The 23666-nt window shown below is 38.1% G+C and overlaps 1 protein-coding gene across 1 annotated transcript in view; it reads right to left on the reverse strand.

The window, feature by feature from the left end:
- ANKRD55 (ankyrin repeat domain 55) overlaps positions 1-23666 on the reverse strand; it is a 98551-nt gene that overhangs the window by 63409 nt on the left and 11476 nt on the right. The window contains exon 3 of the mRNA XM_027606092.1: positions 9639-9761. Within this exon, the coding sequence (XP_027461893.1) occupies positions 9639-9761 (123 nt within the window). The remainder of the gene's footprint in view (positions 1-9638; positions 9762-23666) is intronic.

Raw genomic sequence — 23666 nt, forward strand, 5'->3', positions numbered from 1 at the left:
CTACAATTTTTATGGCTTCAGGTCTCACATTTAGGTTTTTAATCCATTTTTAATTTATTTTTGTGTATGGTGTGAGAAAGTGGCCCAGTTTCTTTCTTTTGTGTGTTGCTATCCAGTTTTCCCAATACCATTTGTTGAAGAGATTATCCCTTTCCCATTGGATATTCTTTCCTGCTTCGTTGAAGATTGACCAGATAGTTGTGGATTTACTGCTGGGTTTTCTATCCTGTTCTATTGAGCTATAGGTCTACTTTTGTGCAAGTACCATACTGTTTTGACTACTATAGCTCTGTAATATAACTGGAAGTCCAGAATTATGATGCCTCCAGCTTTGGTTTTCCTTTTCAAAATTGCTTTGGTTATTTAGGGTCTTTTGTGGTTCCATACAAATTTGAGAATTGTTTGCTCTAGTTCTGTAAAAAATGCTGTTGGTATTTTGATAGGGATTGCATTAAATGTGTAGATTGCTTTGAGCAGCATGGACATTTTAACAATATTTGTTCTTTCAATCCATGAGCATGGAAAGGCTTTCCATTTCTTTGCGTCATCTTCAATTTCTTTCATCAGTGTTTTATAGTTTTCAGAATACAGGTCTTTTACTTCTTTGGTTAGTTTATTCCTAAGTATCTCACGGCTTTTGGTGCAATTGCAAATAGGATTGCTACCTTAATTTCTCTTTCTGGTGCTTTATTATTGGTATAGAGAAATACACCAGATTTCTGTCCATTGATTTTATACCCTGCAACTTCACTGAATTCATGTATCAGTTCTAACAGTTTTTTGGTGTAGTCTTTTCAGTTTTCTATATATAATATGATGTCATCTGCAAATAGTGAATGTTTTACTACTTCCTTACTGATTTAGTCCTTTTTCTCATATGATTGCTGTACCTGGGACTACCAGTACTATGTTCAATGGAAGTGGTGAGAATGGACATCCTTGTCTTATTCCTGACATAGAGGAAAAGCTCTCAGTTTTTCCCCAGTGAGGATGATATTAGCTGTGGATTTTTCATAGATGGCCTTTATTTTGTTGAGGTATATTCCTTCTAAACCTACTTTGTTGAGGGTTTTTATCATGAATGGGTGTCAAATGCTTTTTCTCCATCTATTGAAATGATCATATAGTTCTTATCCTTTTTCTTATTGATGTGATGTATCATGTTGATTGATTTGTGAATATTGAACCACCTTGCAACCCAGGAATAAGTCCATTTGATTGTGGATGATTTTTTAAAATGTACTGTTGAATTTGGTTTGCTAGTATTTTCTTAAGGATTTTTGCATCTATGTTCATTAGGGATTTTGGCTTGTGGTTCTCTTTTTAGTGGTGTCTTTATCCCATTTTGGTATCAGGGTAATGCTGGCCTCATAGAATGAATTTGGAAGTTTTCCTTCCTTTTCTATTTTTGGAATAGTTTGAGGAGAATATATATTGACTCTTGTTTAAATGTTGGGTAGAATTCACCTGTAAAGCTATCTGGTCCTGGATTTTTGTTTGTTGGGAGTTCCTTGAATACCGATTCTTTTCTGGTTATTGGTTTGTTCAGATTTTCTGTTTCTTCCCATTTCAGTTTTTGCAGTTTATACATTTCTAGGAATTTAGCCATTTCTTCCAGGTTGTCCAATTTGTTGGCATATAGTTTTTCATAATATTCTTCTATAATTGTATGTATTTCTGTGGTGTTGGTTATTATTTCTCCTCTCTCATTTGTGATTTTATTTGAGTCTTTTTTTTTTTCTTGATAAGTCTGACTAGAAGTTTATCAATTTTATTGAGTTTTTTTCCAAAGAACCAACTCCTGGTTTCACTGATCTGTTCTGTTGTTTTTTTTTTAGTTTCTATATCATTTATTTCTGCTCCAATATTTATTATTTTCTTCTTTCTACTGGCTTTAGGTTTTGTTATTCTTTTTCTAGCTCCTTTAAGTGTAGGGTTAGGTTGTTTATTTGAGATTTTTCTTGCTTCTTGAGGTAGGCCTGCATTGCTATAAGCTTCCCTCTTAGAACCACTTTTGATGCATCCCAAAGGTTTTGGACCATTGTGCATTTTTTTTTTTAAAGATTTTATTTATTTGACAGAGAGAGAGCGAGAGAGCGAGCGAGCACGAGTCAGGTGAAGGGCAGAAGGAGAAGCAGACTCCCCCCCAAGCGGGGAGCCTGATGTGGGGCTCAATCCTGGGACTCCAGGATCATGACCTGAGCTGAAGGCAGATGCTTAACCAACTGAGCCACCCAGGCACCCCTGTGTATCGATTTTTATTTGTTTCCATGTACTTTTTAATTTCTCCACTGATTTCCTGGTTGACCCATTCATTGTTTAATAGCGTATTACTTAACCTCCATGTATTTGTGATCTTTCCAGATTTGTTCTTCTAGTTTCATGGCATTGTGGTCAGAAAATATGCATGGTATGGAGAATGTTTATGTGCATTTGAAAAGAATGGGTATTCTGCTGTTGTAGGATGGAATGTTCTAAATATATCTGTTAAATCCTTCTGGTCCAGTGTGTCATTCAAAGCAATTATTTCCTTGTTGATTTTTCTGGTTAGATGATCTAACCACTAATGTAAGCTGGGTGTTAAAGTCCCTTACTATTATTTTATTATTATTGATCAGTTCCTTTCTGTTTGTTATTAATGGGTGCTCTTATGTTGCGTGCATAAATATTTATAATTGTTATATCTTCTTCTTGCTGGATTGTCCCCTTTATTATTATAACTATTATATAGTTTCTTTCTATGTTTTACAGTTTTTGTTTTAAAGTCTCGTTTGTCTGATATATGTATTTACTATCTGGCTTTCTTTTGACATCCATTTGCATGATAGATGTTTCTCCATCCCCTCACTTTCAAACTGCAGGTGTCTTTAGGTCTGAAATGAGTCTCTTGTAGGCAGCATATAGATGCTCTTTTTTTTTTATTATCCATTCTGTCACCCTATGTGACAGAATTGGAGTGTTTTGTCCCTTTACATTCAAAGTTATTATTGATAGATACACATTTATTGTCATTTTATTACTTGTTTTGTAGTTGTTTCTGAAGATTTTCTCTGATCCTTTCTTGTCTTTCTCTTTCATGTTTTGCTGATTTTCTCTAGTGATATATTTAGATTTTTTCCTCTTTATTCTTTCCATGTTTATTAGTGATTTTTGATATATGGTTTGATATATTGGTTTGTATATAACCTTTTTTGCATGTAGCAGTATATATTAAGTTGATAGTCATTTAAGTTTGAACGTATTCTTTTCTCTTCTCCGCACATTTTAGTTACACGCTATTATATTTTATACCCTTTTTTGTGAGTTTCTTGACTGATTTTTTACAGAAATATTCATTTTACTGCTTTTGTGTTTCCTGCCTTTAAACTGTCACTTTTGGTCTCTCCTTTAATATTTCTTGCAGGGCTGGTTTAGTGGTCATGAACTCTTCAGTTTTTGTTTGTCTGGGAAACTCTTTATCTCTCCTTCTATTCTGAATGACAGCGTTGCTGAATAGAGTATTCTTGGCTGCAGATTTTTCCCATTTAGCACTTTCAATTTATCATGCCATTCCCTGCCAGCTTGGAAAGTTTTTATTGAGAAATTTCTTGCTAGCCTTATGGGCTTTCCCTTGTAAGTTACTGACTTCTTTTGTCTTGCAGCTTTTAAGATTTTTTTCTTTTTCACTATATTTTGCAAATTTAATTACAATATGTACTGGTGTAGGTCTGCTTTTGTTGATTTTGATGGGAATTCTCTGTCCTGGATCTGGATATCTGTTTCCTTCCCCAGATTAGGGAAGTTTTCAGCTATTATTTCTTCAAATAAAATTTCTGCCCCCTTTTCTCTCTTTTCTCCTTCTGTGATTCCTGTAATTGTTTATGGAGTCACTGAGTTTCTATGTCTATTCTTGTTTTGTGCAATTATTTTTTCTCTCTTTTGTTCAGCTTGATTACTTTCCATTACTCTGTCTTCTAGGTCACTAATTCATTCCTCTGTTTCTTCCATCCTGCTGTTCATTCCACCAAAAGTATTTCTCATTTTGTTTACTAAGCTCTTTATCTTTGCTACATTATTCCTTATCTCTGTATTAAGTGTCTTACTCGTGTCTTCCATTCTTTTCTCGAGTTCGGTGAGTATCCGTATGATCATTGCTTTAAATTCTCTACATGTTACTTAAATTTGTTTCACTTAGATCTCTGGCCATGGCCTTATTCTGTTCTTTCAGTTGGGATAAATTTCTCTGTCTCCTCATTTTGTTTGCTTCTCTGTGTTAAGAAACTCAGCTATGTCTTTTGTTCTTGAAAGTAGTGACTTTATGAAAAGGAGATCCTGGAGTGCCCTGCAGTGTAGTGTCCCCTGTTTACCAGAGCCTGGCCCTTCAGAAGAGCATCCTGTGTGCTGCTTATGCCCTGCTGTTGCATCTGAGTCACTTTTCCTTTCAGTGCAGTCCTCTGCACTGACTCTCTGCCTTTTGTGGGATGTGCTTGCTCTCTGTGGTGTTAGTGGGACCCAGGCAGGGCAGCTCTGAGGGAGCATGCCCACATGCCCACATGGGAATGGGATGGCAGTGTTAGCAAAATTTGTATTGGACCGTTAAGTCTTATGCTGGATCTCCTGAAGTACTGTGGTGGCTGGAAGCTGTGCCCTGGCATCAGGGGGCATGCGGCTGGCTGGGTGCTGTGCTGTGGCTGGGTGGGGCACAAGGTGACAGTTGTGTACCTGGCTGCTGGGCAGGGCATGTGCGAAGCTTTAACAAAATTTGCCTTGAGCTCTGGGCCAAGACTACAAGTGTCTGTGCAGCCCCACCTCCCTCAGATGGCTCTGTTTATAATGGGGGACAGGGGAGGAAAATGGTGCTTGCCAGTTCCCTCATTTTCAGAAATCAGTATGAACAGATCTGTCTCCCACTTGCCCCTGACATTATGTAAGCTGCCATTTTGTTGTTGCCTCTCCACATAGTCTGCTGTCTCTTTAAGGGTGTCAAGCCAGCTATCACTTACCCTCCCAAGCTCACCCAGAGCTGAGTCAGCTGACTTTTAAAGCTCTAGGCTCCAAGTCCCACTGGTTTTAAAAACTCACAGAATTCAGCCCCTCTGGTTTTTAAGGAAAAAGCCTTATGGGGATCGGTCTTCCCTGTGTGAGCTCCCGGTGTAAGGGCCTGTTTCTGTGTCCTCTCCATGTGCAGCGCTCTCCCTCCTGCAGGTAGCTTCCCCACCCCCACCCCCAACTTTCTGACCTTCCTAACCTTTCAGAGACAGCTTTTTCTCTATATTTAGTTGTGGAGTTTATTCTGTCAGTCTTTGGATCACTCTCCAGTTTATTGACTTGGATGTGGATGATATCTGGTAAACATGGGATCGGGTGAGCTCGGGTTCCTCCTACTCCTCCATCTTCCTAAGTTCTCCTTTGCACCTTATTCTTTTTCAAAACTGATTTAATTTTAATAATTCTTTGGCTTTTCTATATAATTTTAGATAATTCTGTGTACAAAAAAAATCTTGCTGGGGTTTGATAGAAATTGCATTAAACCTGTATATGAATTTGAAAAGCACTGCATATTTACTATCTTGAGTCTTCTAATCCATGAGCATGATGTCTCTCCATTTATTTAGATCTCCTTTGATTTCTGTCATCAGCATTTTATAGTTTTCAGTATACAAATCTTGTACATATTTTGTTATATTCACACCTAAGTATTCTTTGTTGAGTGATTTCAAATAGTATTGTAGTTTTTTTGCTTTGTTTTTGTTTGTTTGTTTTAGTGAGAGAGAGAGAGAAAGAGTGAGTAGGGGGAGGGGCAGAGGGAGAGAAAGAGAGATTCTTAAGCAAGCTCGATGTTGAGCATGGAGCCAGATGCAGGGCTTGATTCCACAACCCTGAGATCATGGCTTGAGCTGAAATCAAGAGTTGGACGCTTAACCAACTGAGCCACCCAGGCATCCCAAATGGTATTATGGTTTTAACTGTGGTGTCCATGTGTTCACTTCTGGTATACAGGAATATAATTTGTTTTTCTGGACAGTGTGACAGTGCTGAACTTATTTAGTTGTAGAAGTTTTTTTAGTAGCTTCCTTAGGATTTTCTATGTGGACAATCAAGCTGTGTGAAAGGGGATAGTTTTATTTTTTCATTTTCAATAGATATGCTTTTTATTTCCTTTTCTTGCCTTTTTGCACTGGCTAGAACTGCCACCACTCTGCTGAATATAAGTAAGAGTGAACATCTGTGTGTACACACACACACACACACACACACACACACACACACACACAATGGAATATTATGCAGCCATCAAAAAAATGAAATCTTGTCATTTGCAATGATGTGGGTGGAACTAGAGGGTATTTTGCTAAGCGAAATAAGTCAATCAGAGAAAGACAATTACCATATGATCTCACTGATATGAGGAATTTGAGAAACAAGACAAAGGATCACAGAGGAAGGGCGGGAAAAATGAAACAAGATGAAACCGGAGGGGGAGACAAACCATAAGAGACTCTTAATCTCAGGAAACAAACTGAGGGTTTCTGGAGTGGAGAGGGGTGGGAGGGATGGGGTGGCTGGGTGATGGACATTGGGGAGTGTATGTGCTATGGTGAGTGCTGTGAATTGTGTGAGACTGATGAATCACAGACCTGTACCCCTGAAACAAATAATACATTATGTTAATTAAAAAAAAAAAAGAGTGAACATCTTTGCTTTTGTTCCTGATCTTAGGGGCAAAGCATTCAGTCTTTTTTACCATTAAGTAAAATGTTATATCTAGGGTTTTTTATATTTTTTTATAGATCAAATTGAGGATGTGCCCCTCTATTCCTATTTTTTTGAGTTTTTAATCACCAATGTGTATAAAATTTTTTCACACGCTTTTCTGCATTCATTGATATCATCATGTGATTTTTCTTCTTTAGCTGGTTAATATAATGGATTATATTGATTGATTTTGAAATACTAATCACACATTCCTACAACAAATCCCAATTGGTGATGGTATATAATTCTAGTTATAAATTGCTGACTTATATTTGCTAATATTTTGCTAAGGTTTTCTATATTTTACATTCATGAGGAGTATTGGTCTTTAGGTTCTTTTTTTATATCATCTTTTATATCATCTGTTTTCAATATCAGGGTAATATTGCTTCATAAGTGTAACTGAGAAGAGTTTCCTTCTCATTTTTTCTGGAAGAGATTATTTAGAATTTATATTAATTATTATTTCAAAGTCTGTAGAAGATTCTAGAGAAACCATGTAGGCCTGAAAATGTATTTTTCTGGGAATTTAAAAATTATGAATACACTTTCCTTAATAGTTATAGGGGAATTCAAATAGTCTATTTCCTATTGAATGAGTTGCAATTTAACTTTTTTGAGAAATTGATCTATTTCATCTAAGTAGTCAAATTTATGTGTGTAGAGCTTTTTTTTGTAGTTCCTTTTTATTGGTTAGATATCCACAAGGTCCGTAGTGATATCTTTGGTTTCACTCCTGATAGTGGTAGTTTGTGACTTCTTTCATTTTCTGTCAGTATTGCTAGAATTTTGTCAATTTTATTGATTTTTTTCCAAAGAATCAGTTCCTCACTTCATTGATTTTCTTTATTGTTTTGTTTTCAATTCCACTGATTTCTATTCTTTATTATTTCGTTCGTTGGATTTATTTTGTTCTTCTTTCTCTAGGTTCTTGGGGTAAGAACTTAGATAATTGACTAATACCTTTCCTCTTTTCTAATAAATGTATTTAGTGCTTTCCCTCAGTATTGCCTTAGCTGTGCCCCACAAATTTTAAGATGTTATATGTTCATTTCCTCTCAAAGGCAGTAGAAGCTAGGATTGAACCCAAAGAGTCTGGATCTTGCATTATTACACAAGTGGTATTTAACATTTGTCTCTCCTCATTTTCCATTTCTAGCCCCAAAGCAGATGTACATGGAAGTCTGATTTAAAAACTAACAAGCAAACAAATAGAACTACTATGGATAATCAGGGGCAACTATTCACTTTACAAAACATTTTGCTGTCATGATAAGGAACTCCTAAGCTCTTCTTGGACAGGTACACTGGTTAAAAATCATTAATGATTTCCCACAAGTACTAGGACAGAAAAAACAATGATAGAACTTTTGTTATAGTCCAATAGATCCCTGGTGCTCTTTTTTCCTATTTTCTTTCAGTTGTTCAAATTGGCTCATTTCTGTCGTTCTATTTTCAAGTTCATTGATCCTTTCCTCTGCTTCCTCATTCTGCTGCTGAGCTTATCTACTGAATTTTTAAATTGTGATCATTGTATTTTTCAGTTTTACAATTTTCCATTTCGTTCTTCTTTATGTCTCTTATTTCTTTGTTGAGGCTTCCTATTTTTTCTTCTGTCTTGAGCACGCTTGTAATTGCTCATTGAAGCATTTCTTTTTTCATGGCCTCCTCAAAGTCTGTCAGATAATTCTAACATCTGTTATCTCAGTGTTGGTATCTATTGATTGTCTTTTTTCATTCAGTTTGAGGTCTTCCTGTTTCTTGATATGACAAACAATTTTCTATTGAAACCTGGACATTTGGGGTATTGTGTTGAGTTGCCTAATCTTACTTAAACCCTCTATTTTAGTTGGCTTTCTCTGACACTGCTCCAAAGCGGAGTAGGGGTGTGTGTGTGCCACCTCATCATTGCCAGGTCAGATTAGAAGTCCAGGTTCCCTACTTAGCTACCACTGACATCTGAGGGAGAAGACTCTTCATTATTAGGTGGTGGTAAAAATACTAATTCTCAAAAAGGCTTCCTCTGACACCACCCCAACAGGTAGGGGTAGGGAGGCTCAGTAGTTGGGGGTGGAGGTCCAAGATTTCCACTTGGTCTTTGCTGGAATGATGGGGCTAGGGCGGCAAGTTTTAGTTTGCTTGTTTGCTTGTGTGTTTGTGTGATGTTTGGTTGGAGTAGACTCATTATTGTCTAAAAGTTTTCTGTCTTGCTATGTGGTCCCTTTCCTGGTTCTTTGGCTAAAGAGCAGGCTTTTTTTGTGTGTGTGTGTTTGTCTGTGACTATTAGCCTTTCTGGGCTGTTGGATTTTTTCAACTCCAAGTATGGGATATAAGAGGCAAAAAAGAAAACCAAGGAAAGTTACCACCATGTCATTCCTTGGGTCCCATGGTCCCAGCTAGTCTGTCATTTTCTTTCCACTTTCCAGAGTGTTCTTATGTTTATATTATACACAACATCCAAGATTTTTAGTTATATTTAGGAGTAGGAATAGAAAAAAGTACATCCACTCCATCTTCTGAGAAGCAAATCTTTGCTTTCTGGCTTTAATAGTCACACTTTCCCAACATCCAATGCTACCAAAAATAGCCCTCTTTCCATACTCCTTTTTTAACTACTTGTCCTATCTACTTTAGTTATTCATACAAAGAAGTTGAAAGTAAACCCAAACCAACTAGCTTCATTATACAAGGTGATATAAAAGAATTGGAAGGTTTGTGTCCAGGACTATCATGTAAAGAATTACTAAAGGACTTTCAGCCACAGAGGCAGGATACTCCTTGTCCCTCCAGTATCAAAATGGTCTGTCATATATAATTTTATTAACATTGCTCACCTCTGAAGACCATCACTAAAAGAATAGGACAGAACATTCTGCAGAATTAAAAATGCATAAAAAGCTCACCTTCACTGTCACAGCATTCTAGGATGGAAGGGTCTTCCCGAATTACTGAAGTCAGAGCATTGACATCTCCGTTAGAAGCTGCCTGATAAACCATGGTCAGGTCGACTTCCTCAGATGAGTCACCTTCATGAATCAAACAGAGATACACTTAGTGTGTGTACCAAATTCACTGAAAGAATAACACCCACAACATCTCCCATACAAGTGATTCATGAAAACTTCTCTGATGAATCCAGGCAGGAGGCTGAGTCATCCTCCTCACAAGCACCCTCAATGCTTCTGAAGAAAGGAGGACCCCTGTGGGCCATGTTGTAACATCACCATATATTGGGAAGGAGTCTGAGGGATTAGATGTCCTCTGAGATTTTATGATTCTCTGTAGGCCTTCAGGCTATTCAAAATCAGTGAGACCAGAGAGGAAAATGGGACCTTTATGTTGGTTCTAGGTTTCCCTCTTTGATCTGAAACACGTTAGACTTTTCCTTTCAATGACTCAGTTTACCCAACTCTGATAGAGATATTGTGTTCTTTATTTTCTGTTCTCCTGATGTACTCTCTACCCCATCCCCTCTTGCTGTGTACCCTGAGGGCTGACACTTGCTGACTGTACCACCCAGCCCCCCTCGCTCTCTGGTTTGCCCAAAGGAGACACTGGCAAGAGACTGGTGGGGAGAAGAGAGAGAGGTAGGGGATTTCTTTCTGCCTTCTCCTGGTGTAGTGTCTAACAGTAGCTGCTTCTCTTCCACCAGGAGTTTCCTCCTCCCCAGAACCAGCTCTTACTGGGTTCCCTTTGGTAACAAACACCACTCTCTCCACCCTGCCTCATCTCTGTATGTAGTCCCTTCACAAAACCAGTTGGGGTTTCATGACATGCTGTTTCCAGAAGGAACAGACCTATATGCAACTCCTTAGAATTTGGTAGCCACCTGTATTATACCTTTGTGCATGACTGAACCAACTAATAGTACTACCAAAGGTGAGAACAGAACTTTGGGTCAAGTGATGCCAGGGGAGCACTGAAGGGCTGGGAGGCAAACTATGCTCATGTGGAGACCCCTAGTGAGGCACTGTGCAGAGCCGCTCTGCTTTTACAGTTTCTCCCACACATAGCCATTATTCAGGGAAAATATATGTGTGCAAGAAAAGTTTTTAAAACTGTGTTTTTCTATGAATGTGGACATTACACCAGAAATACTTTAACGTTCTAATCTTTAATTGGCGGTGATCCTAACCTGTTGGCTGGGTTTCTCTGCTCCAGTACTTCTGGGAAGTCATTAGTGACTTTTTTAACTAGGTGACCTGTCCCAGGAGGAGCTTGTTATTGAAAATGGTTCACTTATGACAACAAGCTGCTTTGTAAAGTGAGTAGCTGTTCTCTAATTTATCCACAGTAAATTTGTTGTTGTTGGGGTGTTTTTAAAGCAGGCTCACCTGCACATTTGCCTGGGGGCTGGAAGTAGGAGGTGAGAGATAGCAACGTCAAATGCCCCTTTTGTGGTAAGTATGAGGACTCTGGAGCCACACAACTTGGGTTCAAGTCCTGGTTTATACTAACTAGCTCTGTGATTTTGAAAACTACCCTCTCTGCACCTGTTTCCTTGTTCCTAAAATGGAAATTATGAGGGGTGCCTGGGTGGCTCAGTTGGTTAAGTGTCTGCCTCTAGCTCAGGTCATGATCCCAGGGTCCTAAGATTGAGCCCTGTGCTGGGTTCCCTGCTCAGTGGGGAGTCTGCCTCTGCTCTCCTTCTGCCCTTCTCCCTCATTCATGTTCTCTCTTTCAAATAAATAAAATCTTTAAAATAATAATAATAAAATGGAGATGATGATGATGAGGACGATTATGACAACCACCTATGTCTATGTCTATGTGTTTACTCCAGAGATTATTCCATGGGACCATGATAGCAGCAGCCTTCAGATATTTGAAGATCTTTTTTTTTTTTAATTAAAAAATTGTGGTGAAATATATATAACACAACATTTATCATTTCAACCCTTTTTAAATATATAGTTCAGGGGCATTATGTACATTCATAGTGTACATTCAACATTCACATTGTTGAGCAACCATCACCATCAATCATTTTCAGAACTCTTTTCATCTTCCAGAACTCAAACTCTGTATCCATTAAATAGTAACTCTCCATTAATCCCTCTTACAGCCCCTGGAAACCACCATGCCACTTTGTCTCTATGAATTTGATTACTCTAAGGAATTATTTAAGTGGAATTAACAGTGTTTGTGCTTTTGCAACTGGCTTATTTTACTCAGCATAATGTCCTCAGGTTCATCCATGTTGTAGCATGTGTCACAATTTCCTTCTTCTCCAAGGTTGAATAATATTCTATTGTATTTTTAGACCACATGTGGTTTATCTGTTCATCCATCGGTAGATATTTGGGCTGTTTCCACCTTTTGCCAATTTTGAATAATGCTATCATGGACATCACCTCTTTGAGACCCTGCTTTCAGTTCTTTTGGGTATAAATTTAAAAGTGGAATTGTTGGAGCATATGATAATTCTATTTTTAATTTTTTAAGAACCACCATAATGTTTCCCACAGTGGCTGCACCATTTTATATTCCTGCCAACAGCACAAAAGGGTTCCAATATTCCCATGTCCTTACAGACAATTGGTATTTCCTGTTATTGTTTTATGTGTTTGTTTGTTTTAATAATAGGGATTAATAGGTGTGAAGTGATATTTCATGGTATTGATTTGCATGGCCCAATGATTAGTCATGTTGAGTATCTTTTCATGTATTTATTGGCTATTTGTATATCTTCTTTGGAGAAATGTCTCCTTAAGTCTTTTATCCATTTTTAATCAGGTTGTTTAATTTCTGGTGTTGTTATAGAAATTCTTTATATATTCTGGATATGAACCCCTTATCAGATATATGATTTACATATATTTTCTCCCATTCTGTGGGTTGCCTTTTCATTCTGCTGATCATGTCCTTTGATGCACAAAAGCTTTTAACTCTGATGTAGCTCAACTTGCCTATTTTTTCTTTTGTTGTCTCCCTTTTGTCATCATATCCAAGAAATCATTGTCAAATTTAATGTCACAAAGCTTTTCTCCTATGTTTTCTTCTAGGAGTTTTATAGTCTTAGGTCTTATGTTTAGATCCTTGATCCATCTTGAGTTAATTATTATATATGGTGTTAAGGTAAGGGTCTGATTTTTATTCTTTTGTACATGGCTATCGATTGTTCCAGCACTATCCTTTCCCATTGAATGGTCATAACACCCTTGTTGAAAATCAGTTGATTTAAATGCATGGGATTATTTCTAGACTCACAGTTCTGTTCCATGGATCTATATGTCTATCTTTATGCCAGTACTATAGAGTTTTGATTACCATAGGTTTTTAGTATATTTTGAAATCTGGAAGTGTTGAGAACTCCAACTTTGTTTTTCTTTTGTAAGATAGTTTTGGCTATTTGGGGCTCCTTGAGATTCCATGTGGATTTTAGGATGGATTTTTCTATTTCACAAAAACAAAAAATTTTTTGACAGAAGGTTACAAAACCATTTATATGCAGAAGATCTAGGTAAACAATACATAAATTCTTCCTTCTCTTCTTTCTTCTTTCCTTATTATCCATTTTTTTTAATCCAGTATCATTGGAATTTATATAGAGAGTACATTGAATTTCTAGATCTCTTTGGGTAGCACTGACATCTCAATATTATCTTTTAATCCATGAAACAAGGATGTCTTCCCATTTATCAGTGTCTTCTTTAATTTCTTTCAGCAATATTTTGTAGTTTTCAGTGTGTAAGTCTTTAGCCTCCTTGGCTAAATTTATTCCTAAATATTTTTTTTTTTTTGATGCTGGTGTTGTAAATAGAATTGTTTTTCAAAGAACTTTTTAAACAAATTATTTTATGGTTTAATTGTTTTGTGGAACTCCAGCAATTAGAAATAGCACTGAGCGAGAGTGACAGAGAAAAGGGTATTTTAAGTGTTAAAGCAATGTAAAAATATTCCGGGTCACTTAAGAGGTAGTGAGTTTCCTGACATTGAAGATGGCCAATCTTGGGTAGATGGCCACTAAGGAAGTGTATTATGGAAGGAATTCACACAGCATGAGGCACAGCATAAGGGGACAGGAAGATGTGTGAGGCAGTAAGGGGACAGGAAGATGTGAGAGGCAGTAAGGGGACAGGAAGATGTGAGAGGCAGTAAGAGGACAGGAAGATGTGAGAGGCAGTAAGGGGACAGGAAGATGTGAGAGGCAGTAAGGGGACAGGAAGATGTGAGAGGCAGTAAGGGGACAGGAAGATGTGAGAGGCAGTAAGGGGACAGGAAGATGTGAGAGGCAGAACAGAATTTACTTCAGAGTTCCTTCTAGCCCTGAACTATCATACTAAACAATGGAGCCATTAAGAAATAGGAAATGAAGGGGTTTCCACAGAGGATGTGTAGAAACAGCCAATTTAAGTTGAAGTCAATGCAAATAATTAGGTATAAACTTAAGACTATACAAAGAATTTCTGTGGAAATGAGAAAGTGCGATGAAGAAATTACATGTACAAAGAGAAGGATGAATGATGGTCTTGAAAGAATCTAAAATAGAAGCAAGAAAAATTTGTTCTACCAAAGGTCACGAAACCATTTACATGCGGAAGATCTGTATCTAAATAAACAAACAATACATGAATTCTTCCTTCTCTCCTTCCTTCTTTTCTTATCTCTGTACATATCTATCATCTATCTATTTTTCTATCTAGTATTATCTAACTACCATCTGGAGCATGTTTTCAATGGCTCTAGCCTCTCTAATTGTGTGAAAGTAAAACAGAGAGACTTATGTATGGGTGCATAAAGAGAAATTCCAGAATTCACACAGAGGGGGAGAGGCTAAAAGTAGATAAAATGGAAAAGAGACAAAGAAGTAGGAAGAAAGAAGTATGTGAATACATGTAAATTATGTTTTATAAAATGTTATCTATGTATAAATATGAAATATGTAAGACTGGAAGAACATGCATCAAAAAGTCAATAGAGATCATCTTTAAGATGTTCTTTAGAGCTTTCTATACTATATTTTCCAAATTTTCTATAATGAGTTTATATTCCTAAAAATCATCAAAGTAAACCAAGTTTTTTTTTTCTTAAATGCTGAGGAAAGTGTCTTATAAGCTTTACATTAATCTGCTACTACTAAAAGGGTAAACAGAGCCTAGTGTGTCTGTAACTGAGAAAACAAGTCCTGGATATTTGACAAAGTTCTGAAAAAGAAAAAACTATGTGTATTTTTCTAATTCTGAATTCCCTAGATTAAACAAACAGGTACATATATTAAGTTTTTGTTAAGTTTTACCTAAAAATTGAAAGGATAGACATTCTTGCAGTCATCTATTTCCCTCATTTTTCTGGTTAAAAACCCTAAAAGGTTTCTGCACGTGCCATAAATTATCCACCTAATCCCAAGTGCCCAGCTCTTTAACAGTGGGATTTCAGACATATGACAGGCTTCTAGAGATGTTTGGGATTTGAGGATCTGCCTCAGAATTTCTCAGATTTTATACAAATGTAGGCCTCTTTTCTAGAAGCTTCACAGAGTAATTCTGCCCTTGAGTTATTATTGCGGAGCTGCTTGGGAAAGCCATTGCCTGCATCAATTACTGGCCTATTTTGTTGAAATTTACCCAGAGGTCGGCTTGACACTTGGTCTGCTTAAGCTGTGACCATTTTGTGGAAGAGTCAGATCAATGTAAGGATAGACTGGGTGTTGCAGTTTCAAGAGTCCAGACGAGAACGGTCTTGAGAGGCTTTCTTCAGTTCATTCTAGTCTGAGGATCCTTGGGTGGCTGAACCCACCCTAGAATCACCATGAAGTCCAGGTCAGGTTCATTTTGGCTAACAACAGAGGATTTTGTAGATCTTCCTTAGACTGTTCCTTATAGTGGAATTGATTGCCTGTGAAGAGCTGAAGTTTAATGATCCATCCATTTACTTGACATCTACCGTAGGCTAGTGAAATTGTGGGGACAAATGTTGCACAGGCTCTGTCTTTAAGAAAGACATGTCCTGGTGGGAAGACAGCGTGTAAATGACAATTGAGATACACCAGGGATATGGCAGGACAGAAGAAGAATCCCTTAAATGAATAGTTCCCTGCGCATCCCTCCTTCCTCCTGCAGGATTAGCCTGAGTATTCCAGGGACAGTGGAGAAAGTCCATTTCAGGGGTTGTGTGGAATGACCTGTATAGGGTGGGGAGGCCCTTCCACTTTCCGGGAGGATGCCAAGCCTACACTGTACCCTGGTGGCTCCATGTGACAACATTGCCACCCACTGGTGATGAAGAGTCCCTGTGGGCCTTGACCTGGTCCCGGAACCAGGATGGTACCAGTTCTGCTGGAGAGAACTAAAAGCCGGTCTGGAAGTCTCTGGCAGTGCAGAAACAAGTTTAAGATCATTGATACAGCTGGCTGGCATTGAAACAAAAGTAGTTTCATATGACTCATCATATATATCATGTGACACATTGCATACATACTTGGAGGCACCGTAGAAAAATACTAAGAACACAGACCCAACCTCCGGAGTTTGAATCTTGGCATTGCCACTTACCTGCAAGTTGTGTGACTTTAGCAGAGTTGCTTAACTTCTCCATTCCTATTCTTCACTTGTCAAATGGGATAAGAATAGTAACTACCTTCTAGGGCTGTTCTGAGAGCTAAATGAGTTAATCCACGCAAGGTGCTTCGAGCAATGCCTGCACAGAGTAAGTATTCAATCCATGCCAATTATTATGAATATTACTTTTTTGACATAGATAGGGCTCTCTGTCTTCTATGTCCTCAATGAGACCTTTCACGTTGCTGAGCAGGCTACAGAGATCTTGTGAGCTGAAACATTTTGCTGTTTCTCCTGTTTTCTCCTCCAGTCCCTCAGGGTATATTGGCTGAGGCTTTTAAGAGTTTTTTATAAAGTGCCAGTCATATGTGAGGAGGAAAAAGAGTCTCTTTCTAACATTTTAAAGAGAAAAATAGCTCTAAGCTTTCTGCATGTACCAGCTGAACAAGTTGAGAACAAGTACTCAAAGGAACGTTCATGCCCTGGGAGTGGAAAAGGGGATTTCATTCTCTGGGGAGGAAGTCTTGCAACAATATTATCTCAAGGGTAAGTATCTGGCCACAATCAGACCTTTCTTAGTAACTGGATTTGTGATGCGGCACATGTTGTGTTTCTTTGAATCTCAGCATCACTGTGTCCCTCGGGGTGCTTCTTCTGACCTGTGAATGCCATTCCACAGTTGGCATCTCTACTGGACCTGGGGTGGTGGTGGGGTGGGGTGTGGGGGCACCGGGAAATGGAATTTGCTATTTTAAGAAGCATATCTGTGTTGAACTTCAGTAATGATGCCTCTCTGGAATGTATTTTCATAGAATGAACTTCATCTTAATAATACCAATTCTTAAAAAGTGAGATCTCAATCTTCAATGCATAGGGCGTTGAGGATAGGTACGGTGAATGGATCGATTGAGTGATGTAGCATACATGTTCAATGGGTTTTCTCATCCATTGGAGTCTTGTGGAAATCTCCTTGATGTTAAAATATTGTGTCAATAAGTTCTTTGGCAATTAGGCAGGTATAAATTTTAAATGAGTTTTGTGAAGGACTGTACTAGCCTAGTTGGTCTTCGGAAATTGCAAAGTAAGCCAAGTGCCGTTATTTCAACCACCCTTCCTCCAATCTCCCTAACTTGCTTCTGGATCAAATATATCACTCCAACTACCTCTTTCACTTCCCAGAAATGACAGGTTTCCACATCAACTATTTGCCATTTTAACTGGGGACTCTGGAAGGTGAGGAACAGGTGAGGAGGCCGAGTTTGTTAGCTAGGAGAAGACATGACAACTATTTTCAAATACTGGAAAAACTGGAAGAGGGTTTAGACTTGTTTTCTGTAGATGCATGGGGAGAACTAGTCCTAATGGGCAGCAATTGAGCTAATTAAGACTTTGAATGACCAGAGCTATTCAGAACTAGAAGAGATTATCTTGTGAGCTAGGGTGCTTCTCATAAACTGCCCATGTTTAAGTGGGTTCTGACCAAACAGAGCTTTGAATGCTCTTGATTAGATACCTTTGTTGAGTGGAAGGCTCACCTCTAAGGTTCCTTTCATGACTGGTGTTCTATGTGTCTTTCTCACATCTGCTGAGAAGCAAGTAACAAATAACCTATTATTGATGAATGATGACTATTGGGCTGGAAGGGATTTGGAGAAGGAGGTCTTCCTTGGGTCCTCTAAAAGGCTTCCTCTGAGTAGCCCTCTACTGTGGCCACTTACAAAAATGTTCCTAGTGCCTGATCCACTGAAAACAGTTTAAGAAAACAAACGTAGTTTGAATGGCATTGTCAAAGAGGGAACAAGTCTATCACCCTGCAGTCCCTCAGCTTTGCATTGCTCCTGAAGTCCCTGTTGCAGGCCAGCTGGCCTTCCATGATGTTCTTATTGTCTCGACTCTGCTTTCTCCCTCTTTATTAGTAATCCATTCCTGGACTGGACATTGATCTCTTACTTTACATACTTTTCTTACTTACTTATTTCTCTAAAATTGCTCTGACCCCAAAAATGTCCATATTTGCTCTCTGTCCATAGTCACAGATGGACAGTAAGTTCCTGAATAACTGTCTCATGTGTTTCTAAAGATGCCTGAAGAAATTGAAATGGAACTGTGGCAGACTTCCTGCCATGGTTTTGTTGCTTTTTTTTTTTTTTTTGTAATTATTTTTATTTTTATTTAAATTCAAGTAGCCAACATATAGTACATACTTAGTTTCAGATGTAGTGTTCAATAATTTATCAGTTGCGTACAACACCCAGTGCTCATCCCATCACATGCCCTCCTTAATGCCCATCACCAAATTACCCTATCCCCATAACCACCGCCCCTCCAGAAACCACCACAGTTTGTTTCCTATAGTTAAGAGTCATGGTTTTTCTCCCTCTCTGATGACTTCCCATTCAGTTTTTCCTCCCTTACCCTATGATCCTCTGCGCTGTTTCTTATATCCCACATATGAGTGAAACCATATGATAACTGCTTTATAAAAGGTAAAGAATAAAATCAAACCTAGTGAATAATCACTCTTTATATGATTGCACTAGAATTTTGGCAGTATGGCTTTGTCTTTATTACAGGGGAAAAAATCTCTAACATTAGATAGTAGAAGCTAGAGTAGTGTTGGATATATTGTAGATAATTGATAAATATGTTTATTGACTTAATCGGCATGTTCTTTTCCAATTGACAAATCAACAAGAGTAGAAAAATGAAGTCTCATTTTTCATGATTTTGGGGAAGAGAATTAGGAAAAGTGGTGCAAGAAGGTGTCTTCTGCTCCTTTAAACAATTTTATAAGGCGTATCACTAGGATTTTAAGTAGAGTTGAAGTAAATGAACAGCTTCCATCAACTGTCATATAGTATGGATATAGGGTTAAAGTAAGGCTGGTTTAAACCATATTTATCAGAACTTTGAGCATGTAATATTGTGGGGTCTAAAAGAGTGACAACAGAAATTACTTCTCAGTAACTAAGAGATTTGACTTCTCAGTTAAATCTGAATCTCATAAAGAATCCTCTGTTTGCACAATGAGCGTATTAGCCAAGTGTGTTACTGTGAAACACTTTGGGTTCAGCTATCTATTTTGTAAATTGAAAGGGTGACCACATCCCTGGATCTCAACACTGGCTATACATTAGAATCACCTTGGGAACTTAAAAACAAAAACAAGGGGCACCTGGGTGGCTCAGTTGGTTAAGTGCCTGCCTTTGGCTCAGGTCATGATCCCAGGGTCCTGGGATCAAGACCTGCATCAGGCTCCCTGCTCAGCAGGAAGCCTGCTTCTCCCTCTCTCTCTGCTTGCTGCTCCCCCTGCTTGTGCTCTCTGTCAAATAAATAAATAAAATAAAACAAAAACATATATACAATGGAATATTACTTAGCCATCAGGAAGGATGAATACCCAACTTTTACATCAACATGGATGGGACTGGAGGAGATTATGCTAAGTGAAATAAGTCAAGCAGAGAAAGTCAATTATATGGTTTCACTTATTTGTGGAACATAAGGAATAGAATGGAGGACATTAGGAGAAGGAAGGGAAAAATGAAGGGGGGCGGAAATCGGAGGGAGAAATGAACCATGAGAGACTCTGGACTCTCGAGAAACAAACAGGGTTTTAGAGGGGAGGGGGGTGGGGGGATGGGTTAGCCCGGTGATGGGTATTAAGGAGGGCACGTACTGCATGGAGCACTGGGTGTTATACGAACACAACGGATCGTGGATCACTACATCAAAAACTAATGATGTATTTGTACAGTGACTAACATAACATAAAACAAACAAACAAACAAACAAAAAAACTGATGCCCAAATACTATCCCCGGATATTTTGATTCATTTGATCTGTCATTTTATATGTTAAAAGATAAAAAGAACATATATCCTTAAAGATAATCACTGTTAAGATGTTGACCTGTTGTATGTACTTGACTTATGTGGCACCATGGGCTTCCTGCCCACCTACTTTCTTCCTGGAGCCTCTGTTCCTCTACCTGCCTGTGTAAAGTAATGAGGGAGTATGGAGAAATACCAGCAGAAGCTGAAGCCTGGAAGCCTGAGGATCTGGTTGCTTCAGAATGAGCAGTTGTGAACCTCTGCCCTTTCCATCTTACCCTTCAAAATCTGAACTGTCTCCTGCCCTCCCTTCTGGACTCAAAATGGACATGACTGAAAATGAGTGGTAACCCAACTCACAGGCTGTATAAATGAGAAGGCAAGTTCCTGAGGAGCAAGCAAAGGGGATAAAAAAAATCCAAAAAGCTGCAAGGCCAGGCGACAAAAAAAGTTCTGGAAGGTGCTACAGCACCCTGAGGTGCTGAGTCTCAGGGATAAGGACAGTGGCTTTATGCCTGTGGCAGCTGGTGGGGCAGGACTAGTGGACCAAGCCAGCAATGCAAATCTTAAAAGAGCTCACACTGTGATCTTTCCATGGCTTGGAATACAATGATAGAACCTGAAAAAAAAAAAAAAAGACTAAAATTTTCTAAGATCCAGCATGAGTTTGGCTAATAGTAAGGGCATTTTGTTGCTTATTTATTAAGTGAATCTCTGTATCTCCCCCCACCCCAAAATCCCCTTCCATAATAAGGGACCAAGTCAAGGGTGATATTAAGAGGATCCAACAACTGGTTTATCAGAACCTCCATCAGAACGGAGGCAGGCCTAATAGCTGGAGTGGGATCTATAACTTTTTAGCTGCTAAATTGTGCATAATGTGTATGTGTTCCTGGGGAATGATCGGTACAGGAAGATGGGTGGTCTCTATTGATCTGAGGGTACCAAGATATTTTAATATTGTAACAATCAATGACTAGCAGTTCTGAGCATAGGGCTAGAATTACACATCTATTTATTTTTCACAAAAATAAGATCATGCTGTACATAAAATTTTTATTTTTGCCCTTTTTCACTTACTATTTGATCATAAATGTCTTCCCATGTCACAAGGTAAGATTTTAAAATGTTCTTTATAAAATGTGGCATAAAATCCCATTGACTGAATTTAACACAATTGATTTGATCATTTTCTTATTATCGGACATTTAAATGTTTTCTCTTTTTTCTGGAGAATCATAAGCTTTTTTGGCCATTCCAAATAATGCTATAATATTCTTGCATATATATCTTCTTCCACATCTTTGACTATTTCCTGTGGGCATCTTCCTAGAAGTGAACATGGGAGTCAATGCATTTGAATCTTTGTCAAACTGGCCTCCAGAAAAGTTAAACCAACATACCCTCCCCAAGCAGGGCTTAAGAAAACATACTTCATCTTTCTTAATGACGCTGTACATTATTTTTTTAAATTAACATTGATGTGAAAGGAGAAAATAGTATATAATTTTCAATGGTCATTTCTTTTATTTTTCCTGAGAGAAAAGTTTTTCCAACTGTTTATGGCCATTTTATGAATTATTTATTGGTGTCCTTACATCTTATTATTTCCAGGCATTTATCCTTATCTAATTGATTTGAAATACCTTTTTATATTAGTAAGGACAGCAGTTTTTCACCTGTTATCTATGCTGCAGTTATTTTCCCTGTTTGCTACTTAAGTTTTCAGGTGTTTTGTTGGTTTTTGAAAAACACATCTTCAAAATGTATGGATATTGCATTTACAAAATTTATTGCATTGCTTTTATGACTAGAGAGGTCAGAATTTGTGGGACCTTAGGCTTACTTATATGTTAATATTTAACTATAATTAATGTGAAATTTCTAAACTATATTTTTGTATGCTATAATTTTTTCCCAAATAGCCAATTATTGGATAATTTTCCCTTTTCTTGCTAATTTGTAATGACAACCTTATCATATACTAAATCATTTTTAACTCCCTACAGGAGGCTCTTCCTACCTCCTGTTCACCGAAACTGTGGCTTGGCAAGCAGAGGCCCAGACCTGCCCTCTCTGCCATGGTGCACACATGAACTTGGGGATATAGCCAAAGTGCACCTCAGGCACATTCCATAGAGTCTTGTGGTCAGTCCACAGTCAAGGTTCTGAGCTTTTTTGTCTTTCCAGCAGACTTTTGAATTCTAGAATTTTTGGTAGCATATGTGAAGCAATTAAAAAACTTAGAACAACCCCAGAGTTAGCAAAAACTATGATACAGGCACTGCTACAGGACAACAATGTCTCCCAGTCACTATGATCGCATCCACTGTTACTGCGCCCTTCATGTCTCTGTCACTGTCTGAAGAACAGTCATGACAACGGTTAACAGTTACATCATGCTTATTATGCACCAGGCACTGTACTAAACCCTTTCTGTAAATCAGCTCATTTAATTTTCACCTTATGAAGTAGGTACTACAAATTATGCCCATTTTACAGATGGGGAAACTGAGGCATAGGACAGGAACGTGACTTACTCAAAGTCACACAGGTAGTAACTGGTGAAACTCAGAAAAGGCTGCAGGCTGCCAGGCCTCAGATTCTACCCTCTGACCCATGTGTACTATTGTATATAACTGCCTTTTCACTCAGGAGGCAAAGCTCTCACATATTCCAGTGAACTTGTGACCTTTCTTTGGTGCTGGATGGTCATTCTACATTCCATTCACTCTAACAGAGCCTGTGCCCGCATCTACTCTCTGCTGCACAAGCTGCTTGGCTCAGCATTCTGCCTGTCAGACACCACTGTCCTGAAGTTCAAACTCATCTGTAGCAAAAATAAAATTCACATATCAACTGAAAATTGGAAATGTATCTATGAAGAGTTGGTTGTACACCAGAGAGAGAACTAAAGTTGGTGGTAATAGCATAAAGATTCTTTTTTTTTTCAAATAATTTCTTTATTTTTTAAAATAATTTTTATTGTTATGTTAATCATCATACATTACATCATTAGTTTTTGATGTAGTGTTCCATGATTCATTGTTTGTGCATAAAGATTCTAAAGTGAGGTTGACTGAATTCTTTTAGTTTGTTAAGATAAATATCAAATGACCAAGGAACAAATAATTCTCAAACTGAAGCACAGAAAAAGGGAAATTTGGCTAATTTCTTCTCTTATTTTTAAAGAATTTCTTTTTAAATAACAAACTGAGGGTTCTAGAGGGGTGGGGGGTGGGGGGCATAGGTTAGCCCGGTGATGGGTATTAAGGAGGGCATGTATTGCATGGAGCACTGGATGTTATTTGAAAACAATGAATCATGGAACAGTACATCAAAAACTAATGATGTACTGTATGGTGACTAACATAACATAATAAAACTAAATTAAATTAAAAAAAAAATCTCCACACCCAACATGGGGCTTGAACTCACAACCCCAAGATCAAGAGTTGGATGCTCTACTAACTGCGCCAGCCATGCACCCCCTCAAATTTATTTTCTAAGGCCAGCAAAACTGGTAAAACACACAGACACACACACACACACACACACACAGGCACCTACAGAAGAATTCAACTTGTGAGCATAGAA

This window comes from Zalophus californianus, chromosome 5 (assembly GCF_009762305.2).
Source record: "Zalophus californianus isolate mZalCal1 chromosome 5, mZalCal1.pri.v2, whole genome shotgun sequence".
NCBI classification, from domain to species: Eukaryota; Metazoa; Chordata; class Mammalia; order Carnivora; family Otariidae; genus Zalophus; species Zalophus californianus.